The sequence below is a fragment of the Oryzias melastigma genome, linkage group LG21 (assembly GCF_002922805.2).
Source record: "Oryzias melastigma strain HK-1 linkage group LG21, ASM292280v2, whole genome shotgun sequence".
Lineage (NCBI taxonomy): Eukaryota > Metazoa > Chordata > Actinopteri > Beloniformes > Adrianichthyidae > Oryzias > Oryzias melastigma.
The window spans coordinates 5478454-5501957 of record NC_050532.1 but is presented as its reverse complement, the minus strand read 5'-3'; the positions used below and the strand labels follow the sequence as shown (position 1 = coordinate 5501957).

General features: G+C 39.6%; 1 protein-coding gene across 1 annotated transcript in view; it reads right to left on the bottom strand.

Moving 5' to 3' along the window:
- clybl (citrate lyase beta like) overlaps positions 1-23504 on the bottom strand; it is a 69798-nt gene that overhangs the window by 28811 nt on the left and 17483 nt on the right. The window contains exon 2 of the mRNA XM_024287022.1: positions 7424-7637. Coding sequence (XP_024142790.1) covers positions 7424-7637 — 214 coding nt within the window. The remainder of the gene's footprint in view (positions 1-7423; positions 7638-23504) is intronic.

The following is a 23504-nucleotide window of genomic DNA, read 5'->3' as shown; positions in this document are numbered from 1 at the left end:
TTGGATTAAATAATATTTAAAACAAAAAAGATAAAGCAATAATTGTACCAGTAAGGGGGCAAAATAAATATAAATAAATGGTAAATAATGTAATTTCTGTCTCAGAAATGCAGATATGATATTAGTATTTTGTCATACTGTTTTATTGGTTTAAAACTGCTGAAAATGTATTGGGCAAATCATGAACTCGGCAGCGAAAATGTAAGCTGAAAAGGATGACAATACAAATGTCTTGTGTGAGGTTAAAAAGCAGGAGATTCAATTTAAATTGTTTTTAGAACAATACTCATTCAATATTTAATAAATTATCTTATAAATTTTGTGTTCAAGGATTTTTTTTAAAGAATTACCTTCACCAAAATTTCCAAGACTCACTCCAATTATTTTTTGGTCTATTGTAAAAGTATTCCCAGTGGTCTTTTAATAACAATTATGATGATTTTAGAAAAAAATTTCATTAGAGTGGATCTATAACATTCTTTTTAATCCTTTAAACAAGGAAGACTTTTTCAATTTCAAAGATTTTTTCCCACTTTCCCCGACATTTTTTTTTTTATAACAAATTCACAAAACTACTAAATTATTAAATAAAAATCCAGGACTGAGAAGTTTCAGGCTTTTAAATGCTAAAAGTGGGAGATGATTTCTTTTGAACTTACCACTACAGAAAAGTTGTAGACTTTCTAACATGAAAGTCTACGGCTTCGAAATAAACAAAAGTAACGACATTTTCTTGGAATAAGTAAGTGAAATAACAGTTTTCCTCAACAATGATGAACAGTTGGTTATATCAATTGTAACAATCTATGCGTCTGTTTGTGTGCATTTTTTTTTATTATTTTTTGTTTGTGAAGGTCTGTGTGTGTACATAAACACAATTAGTCAAGTGTTCATTTTTTTGTACTTTGGCTGTCTCGTGTGTGTTTGCAGGCGCGCTCCGGAGTGCAAGAGGTGCTCCCCGTTGCGCCGGCCGCGCCACTATGCCATCTGGAGAGGAAATCGAGTGTGAAGTACAGTATAGTTTGGGACCAAGCTCCGTGGCAGCGGCTCAGCAGTTAGTTCATTAGTTCCAAACTTCCAGGGATTAGGAGAGACTCTCTGCGGCAGGGAGGCAGGGGGGAGTCATGGAGGATGGAGGGACCCATGTGGGGAAAAGAGAAGGAGAAAGAAAACACCAGGAGGAATACTGGACCAAAGGGCATGGGGAGACAGAGACAGAACATGGGGGAGGGAGACATAAACAACCTTAACCCTGAGGACACGGGAGAGGGGAGACAGGCAAAAGAGAACAAGACGGTGAGACAGCGGAGGAAAGAGGACAGGTGTAGCTGTCAGTTCCGCTCCAAGGTTTCAACCTGCCCTCCCTACTCCTCCACCCCACTGATCATACAGATATGATGATATGTGTAAGAGTGTTAGAGCAGTCAGCCTTGTCTTCCCTCCCTTTTCTCCTCCTCTTGTCTCCCCTCTGGGTCTTTGGCAACAGTTAGCAAACTCTGGGTGGCTCCTACCCTTTAATCCCTGTCTCATCTCCCTACCTCTTAAGAAGTCGCTACTTCTGCCAAGATGGTGTGCAAACATTTGTGGAGACGAGGCGGTAGGCGATTCACGAAGACATTCCGAGACTGAAAGTACCTTCTCCGACACGTGTATACCGGAAGACGGATGAGGCATCGCTGCACATAACAGGATAGTAGAGGTGGGCAGTAGCCCCCGTTTAAGGCCCATCCACACATACCAGTGATTAACCGCACACTTCACCAAAACAGTGCTTCAAGATGGCATTTAGAAAGCTCAGCCTGTGCTTTGTTCCCATTAGAGATGCATTACGAAACTTTGAGTCATTGTTGAGGCCTGGCATGTCTTTGCAAACCCACAGTGAGGGCTGTGTGGTTGTCATGGTGAATATAATCGCAGCAAGGTTACACACAGTAGAAACTGTCAGTGCAAACACACTCACATTGTAATAGCTAAATCTCTTTTCTATTTAAAGATCAGTTGGTACCAGAGCACATCTCCAATTGACTTAATAAGACCTGTTAGGGGTGATAATTTTGATAAGACATGATGGGCGATGTTTACAGAGAATTTCTGTTGGTGGCACAAAATCTAGTCAGTCTTAAATGTGGCAGATTTTTCAACATCAGCTTCTACCACAAATACAGTGCCACAATTTACAACAAACTGTTAAAAATCCAGATACCACTGATAATAAGGCGTCATAATAAGGAAAGTTAAGCCTACTTGAGCAGACTCAGAACAATACAAAAAGCACAATTTAAAAAGAAAGGGATGGCTTAAAAGAAATAACAGATTTTCTTAAATACTTAAAAATGGTAAATGGTGTACACTTTTTTAAGAAGGCCCAAAGTGCTTTACAGTTCACACTCTGATGGCAGCTCCACTGCTGAAAACTGACACCAACCTATAACTACCATGGAGTTCAGTGTCAGAGGTTGACTACTAACTCTTCTTAAATTAAGGCTACCTTAAAAAAATGATTGTGACCTCATAATCCAGAGCACCTTATAGATTAATTCTGGTTGTGTTTACAGATGTCAAAGTGTTTATAAGAGGTACATGGCACTCTGTCAAAAGCTGCTGGATAGCCCAGGACTGGCACATGGGAACGCTAGGTTTGTGTCCGAGGGTGTGCTATGAGCTTATTCCACTTCCTAACTATGTACCCACAGGCACGCCCAGGACTGGGTCTCCCTATGCCGGTCCCCAGCCTGGATCAAAAACAGGGTTGTGTCAGGAGGGACATCTGGAAAATCAAATTTGCGAATTAGTGAAAGCTGATTCACTGTAGCGATCCCTGATGAAATATCCCAAATGATGAACAACAACATGGCGCTTTGTCAAAATTTTAGTCTTTTTTTTTTTTCTACCTGTTATAAACAAGGTTGGGTGTTCTTAGAAATATGCTAAAACGACTAATGTGTTGCGGTGTCTAACTGTTTGCTTCCTTTTTGGTGTGTGTTGCTAACACGTTTGGGAATTAGCATGGCCACAGTAGTGTTTATTTTAGCAGTAACAGTTTATTTTTTTTACATGTTGCAAACAAGGTTGGGAGTTACAGGTATTGTGAGCATTGGAGAATTACCTGTCTTTCAGAAGACACCCTGTCTTTTGGGAAGAGAAGCATAGTGTTGGCGCGAAACACCACATTCAATAACCAGTAGGAAATGTTAACTCCAAATGCTTGAGTTTTGAAACTTAAAAATTGAAAATCTGAAACAAAAAAAATAAAGGATGTATTCATCTTGGAGACAGCTTCCTTCACTTTTTCAAAGTCTTTAATTGTTTTATTTATTTATTTTTTTTTATCTGGAGTTTTGACACCAGTTATTCAACTTTCAGTTTCAAGTTTTTGTATTTCAATTTGCAAAACATTTGGCCCCAATTTTGGCACCCTAAACCATATTACTCTTTGCGTCCTATGGTGCAGAAAATACAATAGGGTAAATCATAATTTAGATTTTTTTTGTGTTTTCTTTGGTGTTTTCACAGTTATTGTTTTGTTTCTCTCTTGAAGCCTATGAACCATTTAATACCTGGTTGGCACAGAAATCCAAATTACAAGCTGTCAGATCAGTTAATTTTGATTTTTTAATGACATAACCAAAGCAGGTTGAAAATGGCTGAAATGTGGGTTTAAATGTGAAAACTGCACAACCCAGCGGTAACACGCCACAAACAAAAGTGTAAGTTCCTGGAAAAATAGATATATATATTTTTAACATTACTGGGCACAGCGGGGCCCATTGGGCTGCTACACTTATTGTTATCGCTTAAGGATTACATTTTAAACAGTGAAATTCCAACCTTTTTAACTTTGATGAAATGATGATTGTCTGATGAAAATGTAAAAAAAAAAAAAAAAAAAAAAAAAAAATCTTTAAAAATTATTGACTTAATAATCTTTTGACCAAGTATATAAAAAAGACCAATTATAACTTTAAGTTTAACATGCTTTCTTCAACAGTACAGAAAACTAATAATAATAATTATCAATTAACAAATGAAAAATACTGGTATCTAGAACACTTCGCTCACAGAATGCAGGACTGCTTGTAGTTCCTAGAATTTCTAAAAGTACAGTTGGAGGTAGAACCTTCAGCTATCAAGCTCCTGTTCTATGGAATAAGCTCCCAGCTCATGTCAGAGAGGCCAGCACAGTTTCTACCTTCAAAACTAGCCTTAAAACATTCCTATTTGGACAGGCGTTCTGCCAGACTAGCCAGTAATCATAGAATAATTAACATAATGCTCCCATACTGTTCTGAAGTTTGGGGAAATAATTATTATAATCACATACTTCTCCAATATATGCTTGCAATATAAATTATGAAATATGTATATTCTCTACATAATAACATAGAAGGCTGCTAGAAGTTAGAAGCTGGGGAAAGTATGGTGCACTGGGGCTCTGTCCTCTTTTCCATCTACTTCTCCTCTCCTCTACTTTTTTATTTACTTCTAATTGTATGCCTTTGTTGGTGGTGCAGTATAATTCACATGTTTTTCCTTCTCTCCGACTCCCCTGTGGGAGACCGGGAGAGATTGCAGTTTCCGGGAGACTTGCTGGTGATCCTGACGAAGCCCCGCCCATCTGGATGAAGCCCCGACACCATCCTGCATCTCTGAGTGGGAGTGATTCCTGGTGGGTCGTCTGTCCTCCTGCTCCTGGTCGTGGACTGCAGTTCTGCTTCATCTGGACTATGGACTTAATCATCACTCGTTCCTCAGCTCTATATGAATGAACTCTACTCATATATGCAGTTTTAGCAGCTAACTTTTCTTTAACCGTTCTGGTATCGCCTGTCCGTCCTGGGATGGGATCTCTCCCTCATGTGGGAATCCCTAAGGTTTCTTCTTTTTTTCCTGACTCAGGTTTTTTTAGGAGTTTTTCCTTACCGCGAGGGAGGGTCTAAGGACAGGGATGACCGTTCTTTATAGTCTGTTTAGTTTTTACCTATTGTGCATATTTTATGACTCCATCTGTGCATCTGTTAAAACTACAGGCATGAAGCCCAATGAGGCAAATTGAATTTGTGATATTGGGCTATATAAATAAAATTGAAATTGAATTGAATATAATTGCAGACATACTAGTATGAAGGTTCATAAAATAAAAGTACAGCATAAAGGATTTGGAATATCTGTTGTGAGTTTTCATTAATTTCTCTTATTGATATTTATCATCAGTTATGATTTTTTTAAATAAAACAGTTAGTGAAAAAAATATATTCATAATGTCATAAAAGTTTCTGGCCACAAAAATGAAAAGTAGTATTTTATCTTTGTTTAACTTGTACAAAATGTAATACTCACTGCTGCTGTTCATAAGTTTCAAATTGAAGACTATGAAGCTAAAAGCAACAATACTAAAATGATGGGAAGAATTATTACACTTGAAAGGTTAAAGGTCTGAAAGAAAGCTGTATTTTAAACACAACCAAATGTAAAAAAAATTAAAATGTTCATGATAAAAGCAGCAAAAAAAAATGAAGTTGGCAAGAAGTAACCTTTTGACCTCTGACTTAAGGAACTTAAAAAAAACCCAATAACTTAGAATCTTGATTTTTAAAGGAAATCCTTGGTAATCCAAAAAAAGTGTCAGTCCCCTTTTACTCCAATATAAAATCATTAGGTTTTCATTCTCGGTCCTCCTCTGGGCCTTTATTTACTATCCACAACAACTTTACTAGGTTATAATTTCTTTAACTTCCTAATTTTATTTTAAAAATGTGACATGAAATCTGCGTACAAAAGGATCATAGTATTTTGAATAATAGGTGATTATAAAACCCCTAAGCTCTAAAATGGCCCAGAGCGGCATATTCTAACAACTGTCATGCTTTTTGGCCCATCTATTTATCCTTTTTGAGAAAGACCTGGGCTTAGTGACTTCATATTTACTCAAAACTGAGAGTGAAAAAAACCATTATTACAAGCCAAATTTCTTAGGTATATTTAAGACTTAATGTAATGTTTTGCCTTTCAACATAAAAGTCTCCCAGATAAACATTTTGTACCAATAAACAGCGTAATATAATCACCTTGATTTGTCAAATATTGAAAAACACCAAAGTAAAAAGATAACACCACATGGGTTTTAAAACAAAAATGAAAGTTTCGCAATAAATATAGCAGTATTTCAACCTAACACATGATCATCCAACAGCAAAGAGACATTATCCTGAAGGAAAGTTCCGTAACAACCCTCATGGATTTCTGATTACCAGAGAGAAGAAAGACACCTATAACTTGAGAAGTGAAGAAAAGGTCTCAGTAGGGAAGATGAATTTTGTTATTGGGCAAATTAATATTTTTTTTCTTTCACACAGCATGGCTACGGTAACACATAATAGCTTGAAAGAACTGTACACACTGAGCTGGAAACCACTCCGTTAAAACGCGATTTGCTGTCATTGATTACTTTGTGCGATGCAGCGCTGATGTAGGAAGAATCTGCAAAAGAATAAAGTGATGGGATTTAGGAGGAATAAAACTAAGCTATTTTCCAAAAGTTCTTGTTGGTATTTTGATGTGCATTACTGGAGCAAAGTGTTTTGATCCTGCTGAGGTCCATCATTTTGCATTTTAAAGGAACTGAAGTACCCTGTTGCTAATGTAATTTTCCCCCTCAGAGTCAGCAAGCTATACCAGGGTGACAGGTTTAAGCAAGCAGCTAACTGCCGAGAGAGCCTTTTAAGAAAGGTTGGAAAAAAATGTCACATTTAAGATACAAGCAAATTTCCTGGAAAACCAGACTATTATAAAACATTATGTGAGTTGTTTTGATAAATAACTGGAACAGTGTAAAATGACTTTAGCCATGAGTCCATCAATTAAACTGCCTTAATGGCTCCTTATGTGCTGCATTCTTCACCCGTTTACCACAATAAAGCCGGAAGCTCTGACATCCACCGACGCCATTGGAGGGTCACAGTTTTAGCCTGTCAGTCACGCGGGCCAGCATTGTCTTTGTCTGCTACAGGAACGGCCTCCAGCTATATCAATCATCTTTATTATCATGACTTAAAAAGCTTTGTTGGTTAACTTTTTGCTCAAGCCCTTTCTTTATCCCACACTCCAATCACAATTTCATGGGCGGTTCAGCTGAGCCAATGGGCTGAGTGGGCAGAGGGAGAATCCCTTTTAACCTGCTGCATCTGGTGCTTTCCCACTGTTCACCCAGTGGGACAGTCACCTTGCTTTATATGACTGATGGTGGGGGAGGCAGCACTGGCTTTCTGCAGTCATAATGGAGTAAAATGTGCTTATTTAAAAAATCCTCCTTAGGTAATTTTCTTTTAATTGGCTGAAGGGTAGCACCTGCCTGATTGAGAGAGGTTCAAAATCCCCACCAGCAAAACTGGACTCTCAATGCTGTTTTGTGTGAGTATTTATTTACCTTTTTGGTGAGAGCCACACCATCCTCACAGTCCAATACGGCACAGTCGACATCCAGCGTGGCCAGTTTCTTCAATTTTCGCTCATCATTGCCAGGGCAGTAGAGAACTGCCCTACGGGGGACGTAGCTCAGAGAGGAGCCTGCAAGGTGATGGTGATGGCGCCATGTTTGCGTATACATCTGCCAGACTGCAGGCAGGAGCCAGCCGCTCTCCCTGTCAGCACAAATATATACAGACATAAGCGTACAGTGGCAGATAGGCATCTGTGAGTTCTTCTACCACAGCATAAATATACACAAACTTGGCAAGGGCGACGGGGATGCACATTTACTTGTCTTTGATGCATGTTTCTCAGGCTGCTGAGGATGTTCAGTTAGTCATAATATCCACAGTATCTGTTTTAGTCACTCTGATCTTTGCCCAGGTTCCTACTTTTGAGGTAAAGAGAGGGAAAAAAATGTCTGAAGGGTTCGGGTTGCCCTTCAGCTGTTCACTAATGTACAGAGAATACATCGACATATACTTTGACACATCCATTCACACGCTAATGCTTTCACTTGACTGAATATCAAAGGAGAGGAGAAAGTAATTGAGTGCGGCCAAAGGCTATGTCCACTTTAAATTTAAATTTAAAACAGATAACTATTGTCATGTTTATGGATGGAACGCACATCAAACATGTTGAAGAGAAAGACGAATAAAGTAGCTGCCTTGACAATGATGAAAATAACAACTTTCAGATTAAACCAGTATCAATCATTTTAGATAGAGGTGTACCAATGAATCAAATTAATCAATTTATATTCCCACAATCCAACCAAATCGATTTGTCTGAGGCAAGTTCTTAATCAAATCAAACTAAACTTTAAAAAAATCGTTTCAAAATGAAACTGATTCTATCGATATTGGAAAATTCCATTTGGATTGACGTACAGTAGGTTTATTTCATTGTGAAAAACGACCAAGTACTATAGACATGATGGCAGCAAAAAGTGATTGTTGTCAGGTTGATTGTCCAATGGGTGTGCTCCCAATTATTGAAGATTGTTCTCAGGTGTTTTCCTTGTCATGTCATTGCCTATTTAAACTTTCCTGCACCAATAAACAGGTGATAGTATGTTCTGACTGCAGACTGTGTCCCAGTGTGTTCTAGCTGCCCTGGTGTGAAGCCCAGTTCAACAGGTTATGGGCCCAGGTGCGCTGATGTTTGCGCACACATGGTGTGAGTAGCAAAACAGCTTGACAAACTACCGTCTCAAAGTTTTGGAGTGCCAGCACCATGAGTGAAAGGACAAGTTCACGTTGGTCTCGTCTTGTGTTTGATGGAGACGAAAAGAATTATGAACTGTGGGAGACAAAGTTTTTGGGACATCTGCGGTTACAGAAATTGAAGGATACAATCCTAAATGAACCATCTGTTGATGCGGATGAAGACACACTGGCTGAGGATGCAGCGAAAAATGCTGAAGCATATGCTGAACTGATCCAATTTCTTGACGACAAAAGTTTGTCCCTGGTCATGCGAGAGGCTGCAGATGATGGGCGTGGCGCTCTCAAGATATTGCAGGACTATTATGCTGGCAAAGGAAAACCCCGCATTGTGAGTCTCTACACAGAACTGACTTCCCTGCAAAAGCTAAGTGGTGAGAGTGTGACTGATTACGTCATACGTGCCGAGACCACAATCACAGCACTGAGGAATGCTGGAGAAGTTTTGAGCGATGGACTACTAGTTGCAATGGTCTTAAAAGGATTGCCAGAGTCCTTCAAGCCTTTTTCCATTTTTGTTACTCAAAGAGATGAGACCCTCTCCTTCGCAGATTTTAAGACCAAATTGCGAAGTTATGAGACCACTGAAGGTATGCGCACAGCCGCGGCCAAGGACAATGTCATGGGTGCCCAAGCGCAGAAGACTGGTGCCCCTGCAGGCTCAAAGACGCGAAATGTGGAGAGCAGAGACATTGAGTGTTTCCGTTGCGGCCAGAGAGGACACAAGGCAAGGCAGTGTCAGCGTGGTCAGCAGTGGTACAGCCAAGGCAAAAGCACCACACGGCGAGGAGGCCGGAGGCAGCAGCGACAGGATAATGCACGCGGAGTGTCGGAGGAGATGGATAACACTTTTGCCTTCTTGGTGACCACTGATGATAAGCCAGGGAGCAGCATCACCAGAAAAGGATTGATGGTGGACACTGGAGCGACATCGCATATCATTACTGACCTGGCTAAGTTTAAGACTTTTGATGACCGATTCCAGGCTGAGACACACTGTGTGGAACTGGCTGATGGCACAAGATGCAAGGGGGTTGCGGAGTGCAGAGGAGAAGCAGAGGTGTGGCTGGTTGACAGCGGGGGACGTCACGTCTGTGCCACACTGAAGCAGGCGCTGTATATCCCCTCCTATCCCCAAGACATCTTCTCCGTGAGAGCTGCAACTTCTAATGGAGCAACAGTGATCTTCAAGGAGGGTGAAGATGTCCTGCTGTATAAAGACGGTACAAGTTTTCTTATTCATGAACATAATAGACTGTTCTATTTGCCTACGGTGCCTGTGAACAATAACTGTGATAAATCTATTTGCTACAGGAAAAGTGACAAAGGACTTAGGTTGGTGGCTTACAGTGATGCAGATTGGGCAGGTGACACAAAGGACAGACGGAGTACCTCTGGTTATTGTATTAGTCTCTGTAAAAATGGTCCTCTCATTTCCTGGAAGTCCAAAAAGCAGCCAACTGTAGCACTGTCAACATGTGAGGCTGAGTACATGGCATTAGCTGCAACTACTCAAGAATGTTTGCATTTGATTCAGTTGCTTGAACATTTTGATAATTCCCATTATGACAAACCTGTGATCTATGAAGATAATCAAAGCACAATTGTACTGGCAAAGAATCCTGTAAATAGACAAAGATGCAAGCATGTTGATATTAAATATCACTTTGTGAGATCAACTGTAAACAATGGTGAAGTGTTTTTGATGTATTGTCCAACAGATCAGATGGTTGCTGACATCATGACTAAACCAGCTACAAAACTAAAGCTACTTACCTTTTCCACATTCTTGTTTGGATTATAGTCAAACCATGATGTGATACCATTTTTGATTTCCATGATGATTGTAAATAATGTGTGAGCAAGTGGGGGTGTTGTCAGGTTGATTGTCCAATGGGTGTGCTCCCAATTATTGAAGATTGTTCTCAGGTGTTTTCCTTGTCATGTCATTGCCTATTTAAACTTTCCTGCACCAATAAACAGGTGATAGTATGTTCTGACTGCAGACTGTGTCCCAGTGTGTTCTTGCTGCCCTGGTGTGAAGCCCAGTTCAACAGTGATCAAACTATTATTACAGTCCAATGTGTGGAAAAGCTTTGAATTTTGCAAAGACATGTTCTGTTTGTATTACTGCAATCTGGAAAAACAACAGTGGACTTAACTTTATGCAACTAAAATGTGAATTTTAGTTACCAGGTATTTATCTCTAAGCCGTACTGGTTAGATTTTTGGCAGAATATGTCCTGGATCAATTTTTGGTCAATGAAATGGATCGCTCAAAATGAACCAATAAAAACTATGAATCCTATCATTAACTACAAATTATGGTAGTATACTTGGAAAAGAGAAATATTTATATTGGATTTTATTAGTTCTATATTTAAATAAGCATGTTAACAGGCAGAATAGGTTTGGATCTGGCTAGACATGAGAACAATAAATAGAATTATACCTTCATCTTTGATGAATAGGCTTCTTTTATTTTTTGCTCTTAAAAGAAGCAGCTTTAGTGACTTTAAGAGCGACTTAATCCTGTCAACTACGATTCCTCATGCCCTCCAGTCTCAATGAGGTCTGATCTACAATGGGATGTTGCAGTGGTAGTAGGCAGTTAAAGCCTATTCAGAACACATCAATCACTTTAGTGCTGCCAGTCAAAGAGGCTTTAGAGTGCGAGAAGTTTACCCACATCTGTGCAAAATGAGTTGGAAGGAACCAAACCAATGCAGATAGTGGAGCTGGTAACACAAATACTTGTGTATTTTGTGGTACAACCCTAAATATGGGAGATTAGCCACAAGAAAATCCAAACATTTATATATAATAGACATATAATAGTATTCTGTACAAGCTTAAACACTGCATATTGTGCATGAGCAGCCTGTTTTTGAGACTGGGGTAAATGGACATTAAATATTTTTGTAACAATTAAGTGTATTGCTGCCATCTTTACAAACTGCCATCATTTTGGATTTTTCTTGTGGCTAACATACTTTGGGCAAAAGTACTTCAATGCTAAATTTGGTGTTAGTGCCGCAGGATGTATGATTTGTCTGAAATATAAACCTAACTGACTCTGCTTAGATGGTAAAAGACACCACTGAAATCAGAGGGGTAAACAGGAGGTACAAGAAAAGAGGTGTGGAGAGTGAACGAGACCAACAATCTGTCTACTCTGTGGACACTTTGTGTGTTTGATCATGAAACTTTTATTTAGAAAGAAAAAATGAGTGGAAAGAAGAACCTAAACTGAAATATAATGAAGCTTACAGATCCATCTTTAATCAAAAACTCTTTACAAGATACTTTGCTTCTTCAAATATGCAAAAATATGCAAATGAACAAATGCATTAAATTGCAAATGTCAAACATCACAATGTCTGGTTGGAGATTTTTTTTCTTTAAAAGGTAACCTTTAAAAACAACTCAGTCTTACGACAAAGAAAAAAGTTGGATTTATTCCTATAGCATAGAAATAGTTTAGCAATTTGACTAATATTTCCCCACACATTGCTCCAGTTTATTGGATTGTTTTGCTTTTTTTCATTACGGTCCTGACATGGAAAACCTTAGAACTGGGAGGGGTTATGTTTATTTATATGTTGTTGACTATATGAGAAGGAGAAAATGCAACACATTTTTTACTTGTATGCCAATTGCTGGCTTTAGCGATCCTATCAAAAGTGTGAATGGAAACTGAAAAAAGCCTTGAAGGTCTGAAGCTCCAAGAGAAGCTACCCAGAGAGTTGTTAGCATCAGGGAAAACCCCGAATCTCTGGGTTCAGTGCTCAGGGTCCTCCTGTCGCAAAAAGTATCCATATTTACTTGTCTGAGATAGAACTGTGTTTAAATCCTCCAAAACCAGTATACTAATCATTCTATGAACTGTCTGTGTATTTATTGACTACGTATTTACCATATTCTCACTGGTGCTGTGATCATTTTCTCACTCTTGCCATACTACCATCAGCATTGCATTGACTTTGCAATGCCATGTAGATATAGATTTGAAAAAAATAGATATGCCCAAACTAGTCAGAAGTAGAATAAATATTTCAGCTACTCTATATTTTACACAAGTACATAATTTATAGAAGTCAATAATAAAATGAGCAAGCATCAGCTTTGGTAGTATTATTTTAATAGAGAAAGCGAGTAGAGAAACGAGTGGCTCAAAGAACTCTAAAGCTTCTGGTGCACAGGAGCAATATACACCAATGATGAGAGAGCTATAACTCAAAGTTGGTGTCCAATTTTTTTTTTTAGCTTCAATGTCCCTTTAGCTCCCCTTAAATTTAGTCACAACTGCCCTAAAGGGTGAATACGGGGGATCTTTGGACGCAAAATGGTCAAATCTGTACGGGATGTGCCGATGGGTCTCACGAAATATAAAGGTTGTAGCTCGTAGAGCAGGGGTGTCTAAAGTCAGTCCTTGAGGGCCGGCCTCCTGCTGGTTGCCCAGAAACCCTACCTTATCTGCTGCTGATTACCTGAATCAGGTGTGTTTGGCCAATACGGAGCTTCAATGGCAGGTAGGTTGGAAAACATGTAGGACACCGGCCCTCGAGGACTGACTGTTGCAGAGCCAATATCTTTATGCAATTTTTTTTTCTATGGCCATCACGTGAGCAAAAGGTCGTAGCAAACACTAATGCAACATATAATGGTATAAGATGAAGTAAGTGAGAAGCAAGGATGTGGTATAGATTTTTCATTTTTTCAACCTTCCCAAACCCTACGCACTACACAGGTAGCCCATTAGCGTTGTTCAAGTGATACCTGTGGCATCCTAGCCTCACTATTAAATTTCAAGATGTTAGACAACCAGAGACTAAAATCTTGGATTTTCTTGTGGCAAACATATTTTTCTGAAACAGGGATCTATCAGGCACAATCATGCAAAATTTGGTACTTGTACCAAAAAAATGCTCAGTTATTCTAATAACCGGTTCCACTATGAGGCCTATCACAACAAAACAAGCAGAACTTAAAGTCCAAGTCTAGACAGGTTTAACTTCTTGTGTCTCAAAATAGAGACTTCAATAAAAGCATGTTGTTATTTCTATTGTTGTGACCTGTATCTGCATCACAGCTTCCTAAATGAAAATTCTGCCACACTGTTCAGTTTAAAGTCACTGATCTTTCTGGTCCAGCAGTCAAAATTGTGCTTTGGAGAGCTTCAGGTCATTGCTTCATTACCATGATATTTTGTCTCCATTCTGTGCAACTCTACTGGCCTCCACATGGCAGCATAACAGCCTAATTCAGACAGTAATATTCATCCCACTACATGAATTACAGTAGATAACATGAAACCTGCTAAAAAAATAAATAAATAATAATAATAATAAAAGCCCTGATGACAGCCTGTCTAACAATATGTAGATTTCCACATTTACCTCCAGCGTGGCGGTGAAGGAAGAAGCTGTGTCTAAAATGCACAAAATTAAAGATCTGTGTTTCCACCCAAAAAATAATCAGCGTGTTCTTAATATGTAAATGACATTCTGGGGTCTGTTTACTTGAGATTTCAGATAAAAAAATCTCCTCCAAATAAAAGATGAAATAAAGAGCAGGGAGGAAATCAATGTTGCTGAAGCATCAACAAGCCCCCCCCCTCCCTCGTCTTCAGAAACCTGTCTGCACCGGGGAAATAAAATGGTCAAGAAGATATCAATATTTACCTGGTTTCACATACCTGCCTGTCTGACACTTTGTTTCTTAGAAAGAAAAAAGAGAACTGAAGCCTTCGCCACACGTAGACCTCCTCTCAGCGTGATGCGGTAATGTGTATGTGCCCCCCCCCCTTTCTTTTCCTTTTTTTTTGTTGCTTGTTTTCTCTACAATGCCTCAGGACTGAAGACACAAGTGGATGGTAGAGACATGCTAGAAAAATAACCAGAGACACCCAAGACAGAGAAAGGAAAGAATCAAACACTTTTCTCCTACTTCTTTGCCCCCTGCTTCTTCTGCTTGCCCTCCAGCAAGTTGGAGCTCAGTATGAGCAAACCATTCCCCTCCAGATTAAATCAGCTGGAGGCTATCTTCTCTTTTATCAAGACAGGGCAGCCAACAGAATAACCTATTATACATATTACACTTTTGCTGATTATAAACAACAGTTACTAAAACGATTACTTACCTCAGTATCCCAGTTTGCTCTGATTATTAAAAAAAAGCCATAAATGTCAAATAGCTTCTATGTTTTATTAACACTTCACAAATGTTTCACCTGCAATTTGCTCTTTTGTGGAGTCTCAACTGCTCATATTGCATAATATATAACCAGATAAACACTGCCACAATAATAGTGTTTGCATTTGTAATTGGTGTATTTTACTCAATTTTTAATTCACATATTTTAAGTTTGTGTCAATCCTAGGGTTTTAAAATCACCCTATGACGATGTTATTTAATTAAAAAAAGCATTCCCAGGAGTGTTATAATTATTATTATGAAGTTTTAAACCAAAATTCTACAACCTAAATACCTTAAAAAGCCATTTTTCATGTTGATCTGAAGCCTTTGTTTCCAAAATCTCCTCCGTTTGCGCGTGGCTTTTTGAGCAGCCCCGCCCCTGATACCCCTGTCTGATAATGAAAGCTCTGTGTCTCGCTAGCGTAAATCTTCACACCTGCTACATTAAGATGCCCATCAATATGGGTAATGTCCAGCCGTATGGTTCTGATCCAGATGTCAGCTCGGACAAGGAAGTGAAGATCTTTATGGATAGAACTTCCTTCAAAATCCTGATTCTTTCTCCTTCCAGTTCACCAAAGACTCTTTTAGCTAATTCTCCAATGTTTATTGACGTTGCTGTGATCAATACATTCAATCATTGGTTTCTCAGAGTTCTTGATAAAATAATCAAAGCTAACATCAAAATGCTCTTTCATTGATTTACAATCCTTTCCAACTGCGGTCAAATGAGCCGCCGTTCACATTTCCGTGGTCACATCAAGAAGCTCCGTGGAGTCTGGCGGAGATTTTCCAGCGTTCTCAGTCCTGCTACCGCAAGTATTGGATGAAACTCACACAAAAAATCCAGTGATGCTGATTTGACCACAGAAATGTGAACGGCGGCTCATTTGACTGCAGTCAGTCTGAAGATACCATCTTCTCTTCTCCAGCACCTGAACTAGACACTAGGAACAGATGAGGGTTTAGCGCATGTGCAGCAGAGCTGTTGTGACAGTTCAAACAGAGCCTGTCTGCAACAGTTTGACTGACGCCAATTTAAAAGGAGAAATACTCAGAAACGAAATGATTACTTATTAGATTTGCTCTCTTTCATGAGAAAAATGACACACAGACATGTTAAAAACTCAAAAAACATGATTTTCATCGTAGGTGGACTTTAAGACTGTTGCATATTGAAAGTCTTTTGTTGTAACGTCACTCAAGAAGTGGAAAGAGATTAGGAATAGGTGAACAGTAAAGACACTGTATTAACATCCCACTCTGTTTTTTTTAATCTAAAAAGTGTTACCAGTGGTCTTTTAATTACAATTACGCTGTTTTTAGCCAAAATTTTACAAAAACTTGTCATTTTCTAGGACATAATTTCTGCAAAGTGGCAGGAGTCCATCAAAAATTAACATCTGACTTGTGAGCAGAACCGTTGGTGCGGAGTAAACCTGCCCCCATTAGACATCACCAATCTGTTCCTAACATAACATTAACGGTGCACTGAAAAAGAGAGCAATATTGGTGCTATCTATCCATACGGTTTGTCATGGTGAACCTGCATTCCTGATCCTGATTGGACTCAGCTGTTGGCACTCAGCACTTTTACTATCTCAGATGGGCCTGCTCCAGGATTCATCACCAGTTCTTTGCCTTCTCTGGTTCAGCACCCTGGCCTCTTACTTCTGCTATTGTCAATTAAGTTTTTTGTCTCATGGCTTTGCCTAAGCTCACTACTTAAACTTCTTGTCTCCAGGTTTTTCATCCTCAAGTGCCGACCTGGGTCAAAACACTCATCAACCTCTGTCTGGTTCAACATCAAGAGATCTAGCTTCATTCAGGGTACCACGCCACATCATCATCATTTCCACTGACTTCCTGGGCCTTCATTTTGCCAATTCAGCTCACTCATCTCCCCACAACAAATTCTGGTACCGATCTGCTACGTCCTTCTGACACAGAACTTCGTTCCAGCTACAGTTCCTCAAATTCCCCACAGACAATATTAAAAACTCTCTATAATCCATCTGCCTTCCATGGTCTTCCAGGTTCCTAGCATCTGGGTCTGCTTCGTAACCATGACAGGGTTTTGAGGCAGATACCAGATCAGATGAGCAAAACAAAGACGTACATGGATCTATTTGTCTATGTGGATGCATCAGAATAGGGAGGAGTAGGCAGCTTGGGGCCCGACCAAATTTAGCACCGTCCTACATCACTGCTACAAGCTTTTTCCAACGGACAATTCCAATTTACAACGATTTCAACAAATAGAACAATTTTTCTGAGGACATGAGAAAAAAATGCCACAGGAACATGTTAAAAACACAAAAGACACGATGATCATCAGAGTGGGTCTTTAAGGAGTTGAATGTGGCCAGTGAGCTACGTGTTTTTCTTATTGTTATGTAACCTGTATTGAAACTTTGTATTTAAGTTGTTTTATTTCTGTGTTTGTGTGACAGTGACTTTGTAACATCATGGTCTCCAGAATAAAGTCATCAGTTGCAACAAACTGCGGCCCAGTTTCTTCACTCATGAAAGCAAAGCTTATATCTTTCTCATTCGGCCAATTCCAATGAATATCCATTGCAGTCAACTAAAGCCTTTGCTCTTCCTTTCATTCATGCCCTCTCCCCTTTTCAGTCTCATTAGTTTGGCTTTTATGCCTTAATCTACACAATGAGGACGAAGTCATGGCAGTTATCTGCAGCAGCCAAAGCTGGTGTACCTGTAATCCTTCTCAAACGCCCTGGCTTTCTCTCTGCACACAATGCTCTTTATGTACGGCCTCTGCCGAAATCCCCCTCCAACTTTCAATCCTTACATCAAGAACTAGACAAATCCACCTCCTCCCTAAAGGTATGGAGACGTCTTAATGATTCAGAAAAATAAAAAGGATGTCCCATCACGTCCTGTTAAGCGTCTCCAGCTCACTGTGTTGACGTCTGACACAAATGGAGTGACGTGTTATTTCATCTTCACAGCGAATTGGGTAGCTGCAACCTAACGTAGTTAATTCAAATCTGCAACTCAATAGCTAAATCCAACATGCTAAACGTTAGCCAGCAATTTAGAAAAACAGATCAATAAATTCATCATTAAAACTTAATAAAAGGGGAGGTCAAAAAGGTCAAACAAGTCGCTCAATTCAAGGAGGGCACAAGGGGGTTAGCTTTTAACTTAGCATTTTTATTGACTCTGCCAAAACAAAATGAACGGGCTCTGTAGGATTGTGCTCTCTGCATTGGTCATTGAGGCCCTCAGAGCCCCATTGTAGTCACTTTGAAGAGAATGAAAGGAAACCCCACTGGTGGAAATGCAGTGGAACAGCCCCACAACAGGCCACAACTGTTCCCTTATGCATGAAAGGCAGGGACATAAAAGACAAGATGGACTTCTGAGGTAGGGCCAAAAACAAAGGCAACAAAAGTGCTGATCACGAGGGGATGACACGACTCGTCTCGGCAGAAAGAGCAGGGAAAAAAGGGGCAGGCGACAATAGCACTCTCAGCCAAATGACATGTTGAAGAATTGAAAAATCCACACAAGAAGTGTCTTTTCAATTCCCTAAACCCACAAGAGCTGAGTGACTGTCGGCTGGACCCCGGTCAGATTGAGGGGCGGGTGGGCTTCCAAACAGCCCGCAGGTTTTCACTCTCTTAACTTTCTTTCCCCAAGTCCTCTGCTGTTTTGGCAAACAACTTGGCAACAACAGAGACAGACTGGGGCGAGGGCTTTAGTCTGCACAAACCAAACCAAAAACCAAACCAAACCTAATCAAAGCGTGGTGGGTTCCACTCCCGCAGCTTCCGTTTTGATCTGTCGGCTGTCTGAGGATCTGATCTGTTTCTGTTTGTGGCTTATGCACAATTATGCTGCTGCCCAGGCCTCCATGGAAACGGTCTGACGAACAAAAATATGCTTGCTCCCTTTTAAAATGCATCCTTGTGTTTTTGAAGCCGCTGATTTTCGGGCTTCGTAAGTCGGACTCGATGTTTTGTCAATTAAAACGCTCCCGGCAAATTTTGTGTCTTTTGAGGAAGTTGCGCCGAGGCTAAATACCCTACGAGAAAAACATTTATGAGGAGTTCATAAATATGCTTTAGCTATGTAATGTTAGGACTGACATAAAATTAACCCATTAACACTAGAGCTCCAGTGTTTATGTTCTTTAATGTACTGTAACTTTTCAACCATTGACAGGATTAATGTAATTCTAGTAGATTCATAATCTACTAGAATTATGTTAATCGTGTCAATGGTTGAAAAGTTACAGTATATTAAAGATTTTGGGTTTAACTATCCACTAAGACAAAATCAAGTAAAAAATGTTTTTTTCTTCTGCTTCTTATTGCATAGATCTAGAACCTTTAACACTTTAAGGAGTCAATTTCCACAAACAACAACCCAGTAGGAGCCACAAAATCTAAAGTCATCTTTTACTATAATCATTATTATGATTAATATAATTAATTAAATGAAACATGCACACAGGGATAAAATAGCTTTTTTTTTGCAAAATATGAAAATGCTTCCATCTTTTGACAGGTTTATATGACATCCTTTCAAAATAAAAGACACCCAGTGTTACATTCAATCGTCTCTGAGCAGCAAATGTAGTGCGAGGTATTATATGTCAGCAGTGATTAAAAAAAAAGTTTAATTTTGCTGTGCATCTCAGCCAGAAATTGGTAAATCTAAGCAACCAAAATAAAATCTGAGTTTTTGTTACCTTTGTAATCATAAGGCACACTTAAAATTCTTTAATCTGTTCAAATATAGATAAAAAGCTTTCTGCTGCCCCCTAAGTATGAATTTTGGTTGTGCTGATTGACCTCCAATTGAAATTCTGTGGAAGTCGGGGGTCAAAAATCTGTCAGTGTTTTAGTTTGACTTGCGAAACTTGCTTAGCGAACAAGTTAAGTTACTTCTTGTTTTTACTTTAACTACTTACTTACTTTTACTTTGTAGTAACTTTTAAATTAAAAAAAACGTTTTAATTTTCTTTAACCAGAGAGCCACAATGGAGGAGTAGAAGAGCCACATGTGGCACCAGAGACTCTGGTTACAGAACCATGAACTACTGGGAGTAATGCTTACAGTTAGGGCTGCCATGATTAGTCGATTAGTCACGACTATGTCAACTATTAAAATAATGGTTTGTTGCAGCCCTTCTCACAATCAATGTTTTTAAGTTTTCTAAAAGTTGAGAAGGGTTAAGGGTTAAGCGTCACCAGTGACGCCTTAGGTGTTAAAGGGTTAACTAAAATTATGACAAATTAACCTAAGTAGTAGCTGAACTGCTGGCATCAATCCACTATAAATTGATATGAACAGCAACATTATTTATCAAATGAAGACGATTTATAAAAGACCAATGACCTGTTGCTACAAGCTCTTAACAGGCTTCCACAGGTTAAGGCCTCCTCCATAGTCGCCTGGGGCCTATCCCACAATTCTTCACACACACCCATGCGCCCTTTCACTGGCCATCACCCAGTCTGATTAATGGATCGATGTGGGAATTGATTAGTGAAGAGGAGGTGGGAACAGTAACATAGGTCAAACGTCAATAATGTCCCTCCAACAAAAGGTGGAAGACGTAAAATCTACTAGTGATAGCCTGCAGCCAGACCTCTACCCATCAAAGCCCTGGCAGAGGTAACATAAAGGCCCCAGCACATTCTCCAGCCTACCCGGCCCTCCCCTCCGCACCGCTCCTTTTCTCTTGGTAATGCTGTCTGTTAAAGTGGCAGGAACCATTCTGGGAGCTGCTTGTCAACTCACCTTCATAAAACAAGCCGTAAAGCAGCAAATAACAGGCTTATATGGCTTCATTATGCTGCCTATGCAGGATCACAGCCCTGGGCTGAGGGGTGAGGGGTACGTGCTGGTCGTGAGAGGTTAGAGAGAGCGTTGGCAAGTTAACATTGTTCTCGCAGAGATTTGTTGTCCCATCAGCTGTCATCAAGTCCATATTTATTAAGAATCGGGGGGGGGCACTTGACCTCTTCAACCCTCTCCACCCTGCAGTGTTAGACTACAAAGCAGAGCACACTTGAAGAAGTTGTGGCGGTTCATTTTTAGTCAAACTGAAAATCTTTCTTAATTCTTAAGGAAAAATACCATATTTAAATTTCACAAAACCTCACTTACCTGAATCCAACCATGGTGTATCTGAACACTAATGGGTAGGAGATGGGGAGCGTAGGGGCAGATGGAGTTTGCATCTGTGACTGTAAACCTTTGGCCCCAGCAGGGCTGGACATGGGAGAAATTCTCATTTATTACATGCAAATATCTCTCGGCCTGCTTCTCAACCTGACAAGAGGCGCCGCGTTTTAGTAAATGTCTCAAATTTTGCCTCCTAACATCTCTGCTCTCTTTTGTTTTCAAAATCAGACATGGATGTCTGGCAAAGAAGTCTAAATCAGTAGGTGGAGCAGCAAAAATGAGCACTTATGCATTGATCGGTGTCTGGTTTGTTTAGAGTGTGGGTGCTTGGTCTTTAAATAGAAATCAAAATGAAAACTGTGTTGTTTTTTTTGTAATGTGTTACTTTAAAACAACATTTGTAAGAACTTGTGAAGAAACGTGATAATTAGATTCTAAAAAATGTAAAATAAATTAGTTGATTGGGAGTTGTTAAGGTTCAGATTTGTAGAAATAACAACAAATAGTCAGGGGAAATTAGCAAGTCAAATATGTAGTGTGGAGGGCTGGTGGAACATCTGGTGGACAGGCCTAACCAGGTAAGTCTCCTTGTATGAGCACCTGCACAATCGCACTTATGATAACCACTCAACATTTTTCTGCAGTGAATCTGGAAGAGGGTGTAGATACTTCAACTTCATACTCGGTTTAAAAACTTTTTCCTTCTTACGAATGGTAATTTGTTTGAGAAAATCATTGGGAGGATAGAGGCAAAGGAGAAGCTTTTTCCACGATTTGTGTACCTAAAAGTGAGTGGTTTTTGACAACCAACAAAGTGAAGAAATCATCATTCACAGGACCATCTTTCACTCGAGAGCTCCTCATAGGTCAACAGATCCATCTCCCGATGCTTCTGGCAAAAAGATGCATACTGTGACCCCACAGCCACATGATCACACACCAGTCAGATAACCCAAATAGGCCTACTGGGATACAAACTCCGAAAGGAAAAACTACATAAGGTTGGCAAAGGTTCCAAGTTTTTTTTTTTTTTTTCGCCCTACACACACACAAGCCGCGTTTCCATTCCATACTTCCATACGTTTGGACCGTGGCCAGAGGGCATCAAACGTGTCACCATTGAACCATATGGACTCATATTTGAGCCTAATCTAAAAACACTGCAGCATGGAGACACATATTCTAGCCTGCCTGCAAATACTAGCATGAGGACAGCTAAACAACATTGCCATCTTGAGCCCCCTGGACAACTGGGACCATCTGACGCTGTGGAGTCAGAATGCATTAGGACTTGCAAGGTGCTTTGCACTTCTCTTCTCGGTTACATAACTCGCAATGAGATGGATTACAAGCAATCGTTCCAAAAAGTAAAACATGTTTTAAAACCGCAGTGCTTTTGATTTCTATCATGTACACTAACACCCATAAAGTGCTTAATTAATTAATTAAACAGCTACAACTGTTTAATTAAGCAGTTATAACAAATCTTGAATAATCTTTCAAAAAAAAGTCCTGGGAGAAAAAAAACTGAATGGGCGGCAAATAAAGAAGGGGACGGGAATCAGGTGATTTGGCACTGGTAAAGACAACAAAACGACACACAAACGACTGACACCCTAAACAGTTGAAAAAGTCTTAGTATATTTGACTGGTCCATTACCCAAAAACCCCTTCTTATGATTTACAGGGAAATTTGAAGGACATGTTTGGTGGGAAGGGACCAAAACATACCAAACTAAGGTGTTGTATATGACTGATGATTGGGTTTGTGTTGAAACTAAATTAATGAAAAATGAAAAACAGGATGGTTAAAAAAAAAGGGACATCTGTGAGGCATGATGTGTCATGAGCGAGCATAGGCACTTTTGGATCACAGTCCATTTAATTAATCTCCCTCCCTGCCACCCCACCAAACACACAAAAGCACACTTTAACACACCACCACCAGGCCCTGTAAAGCTTCCCTGTAAGATGCCTGTGCCCCCAAGTGGTTGGACAGAACAACTACATTCAAAATTTCATAGGTACTAACTTTGAGTCATTAGCCAAAATGCTTTTTTAAAATTTTTATATGTAACCACTATTATCAGGCTAGCTTATTTACTGCAAGCAAACCCTGGATACATCAAAATAGCCCAAACATATTACTTCAAAATTACAGCTTTCTTTACTTGGTGTTCTTTTTTTTCATCTATTTCAGTAAAATCTGTGGATAAATAATCATTCTTTTGTGGCAGCCGTGAATAGTCAGACTTTTTAAAAGAGGAATTTTTAAGTTAAAAAGCTGATGCTCCCCATAGTGTTGTAATGGCAGACGCTCCATTCTTTTACCCAACAGGGATGCCTTTTGCCCTCAACTTCTGCCCAGCCCCAAGCCTTTAATTAAGACTGGCTTAGGCCTGACTGATCCTGACACACCAGGAAGTTTCTTGAAAATCTGATGGCCAA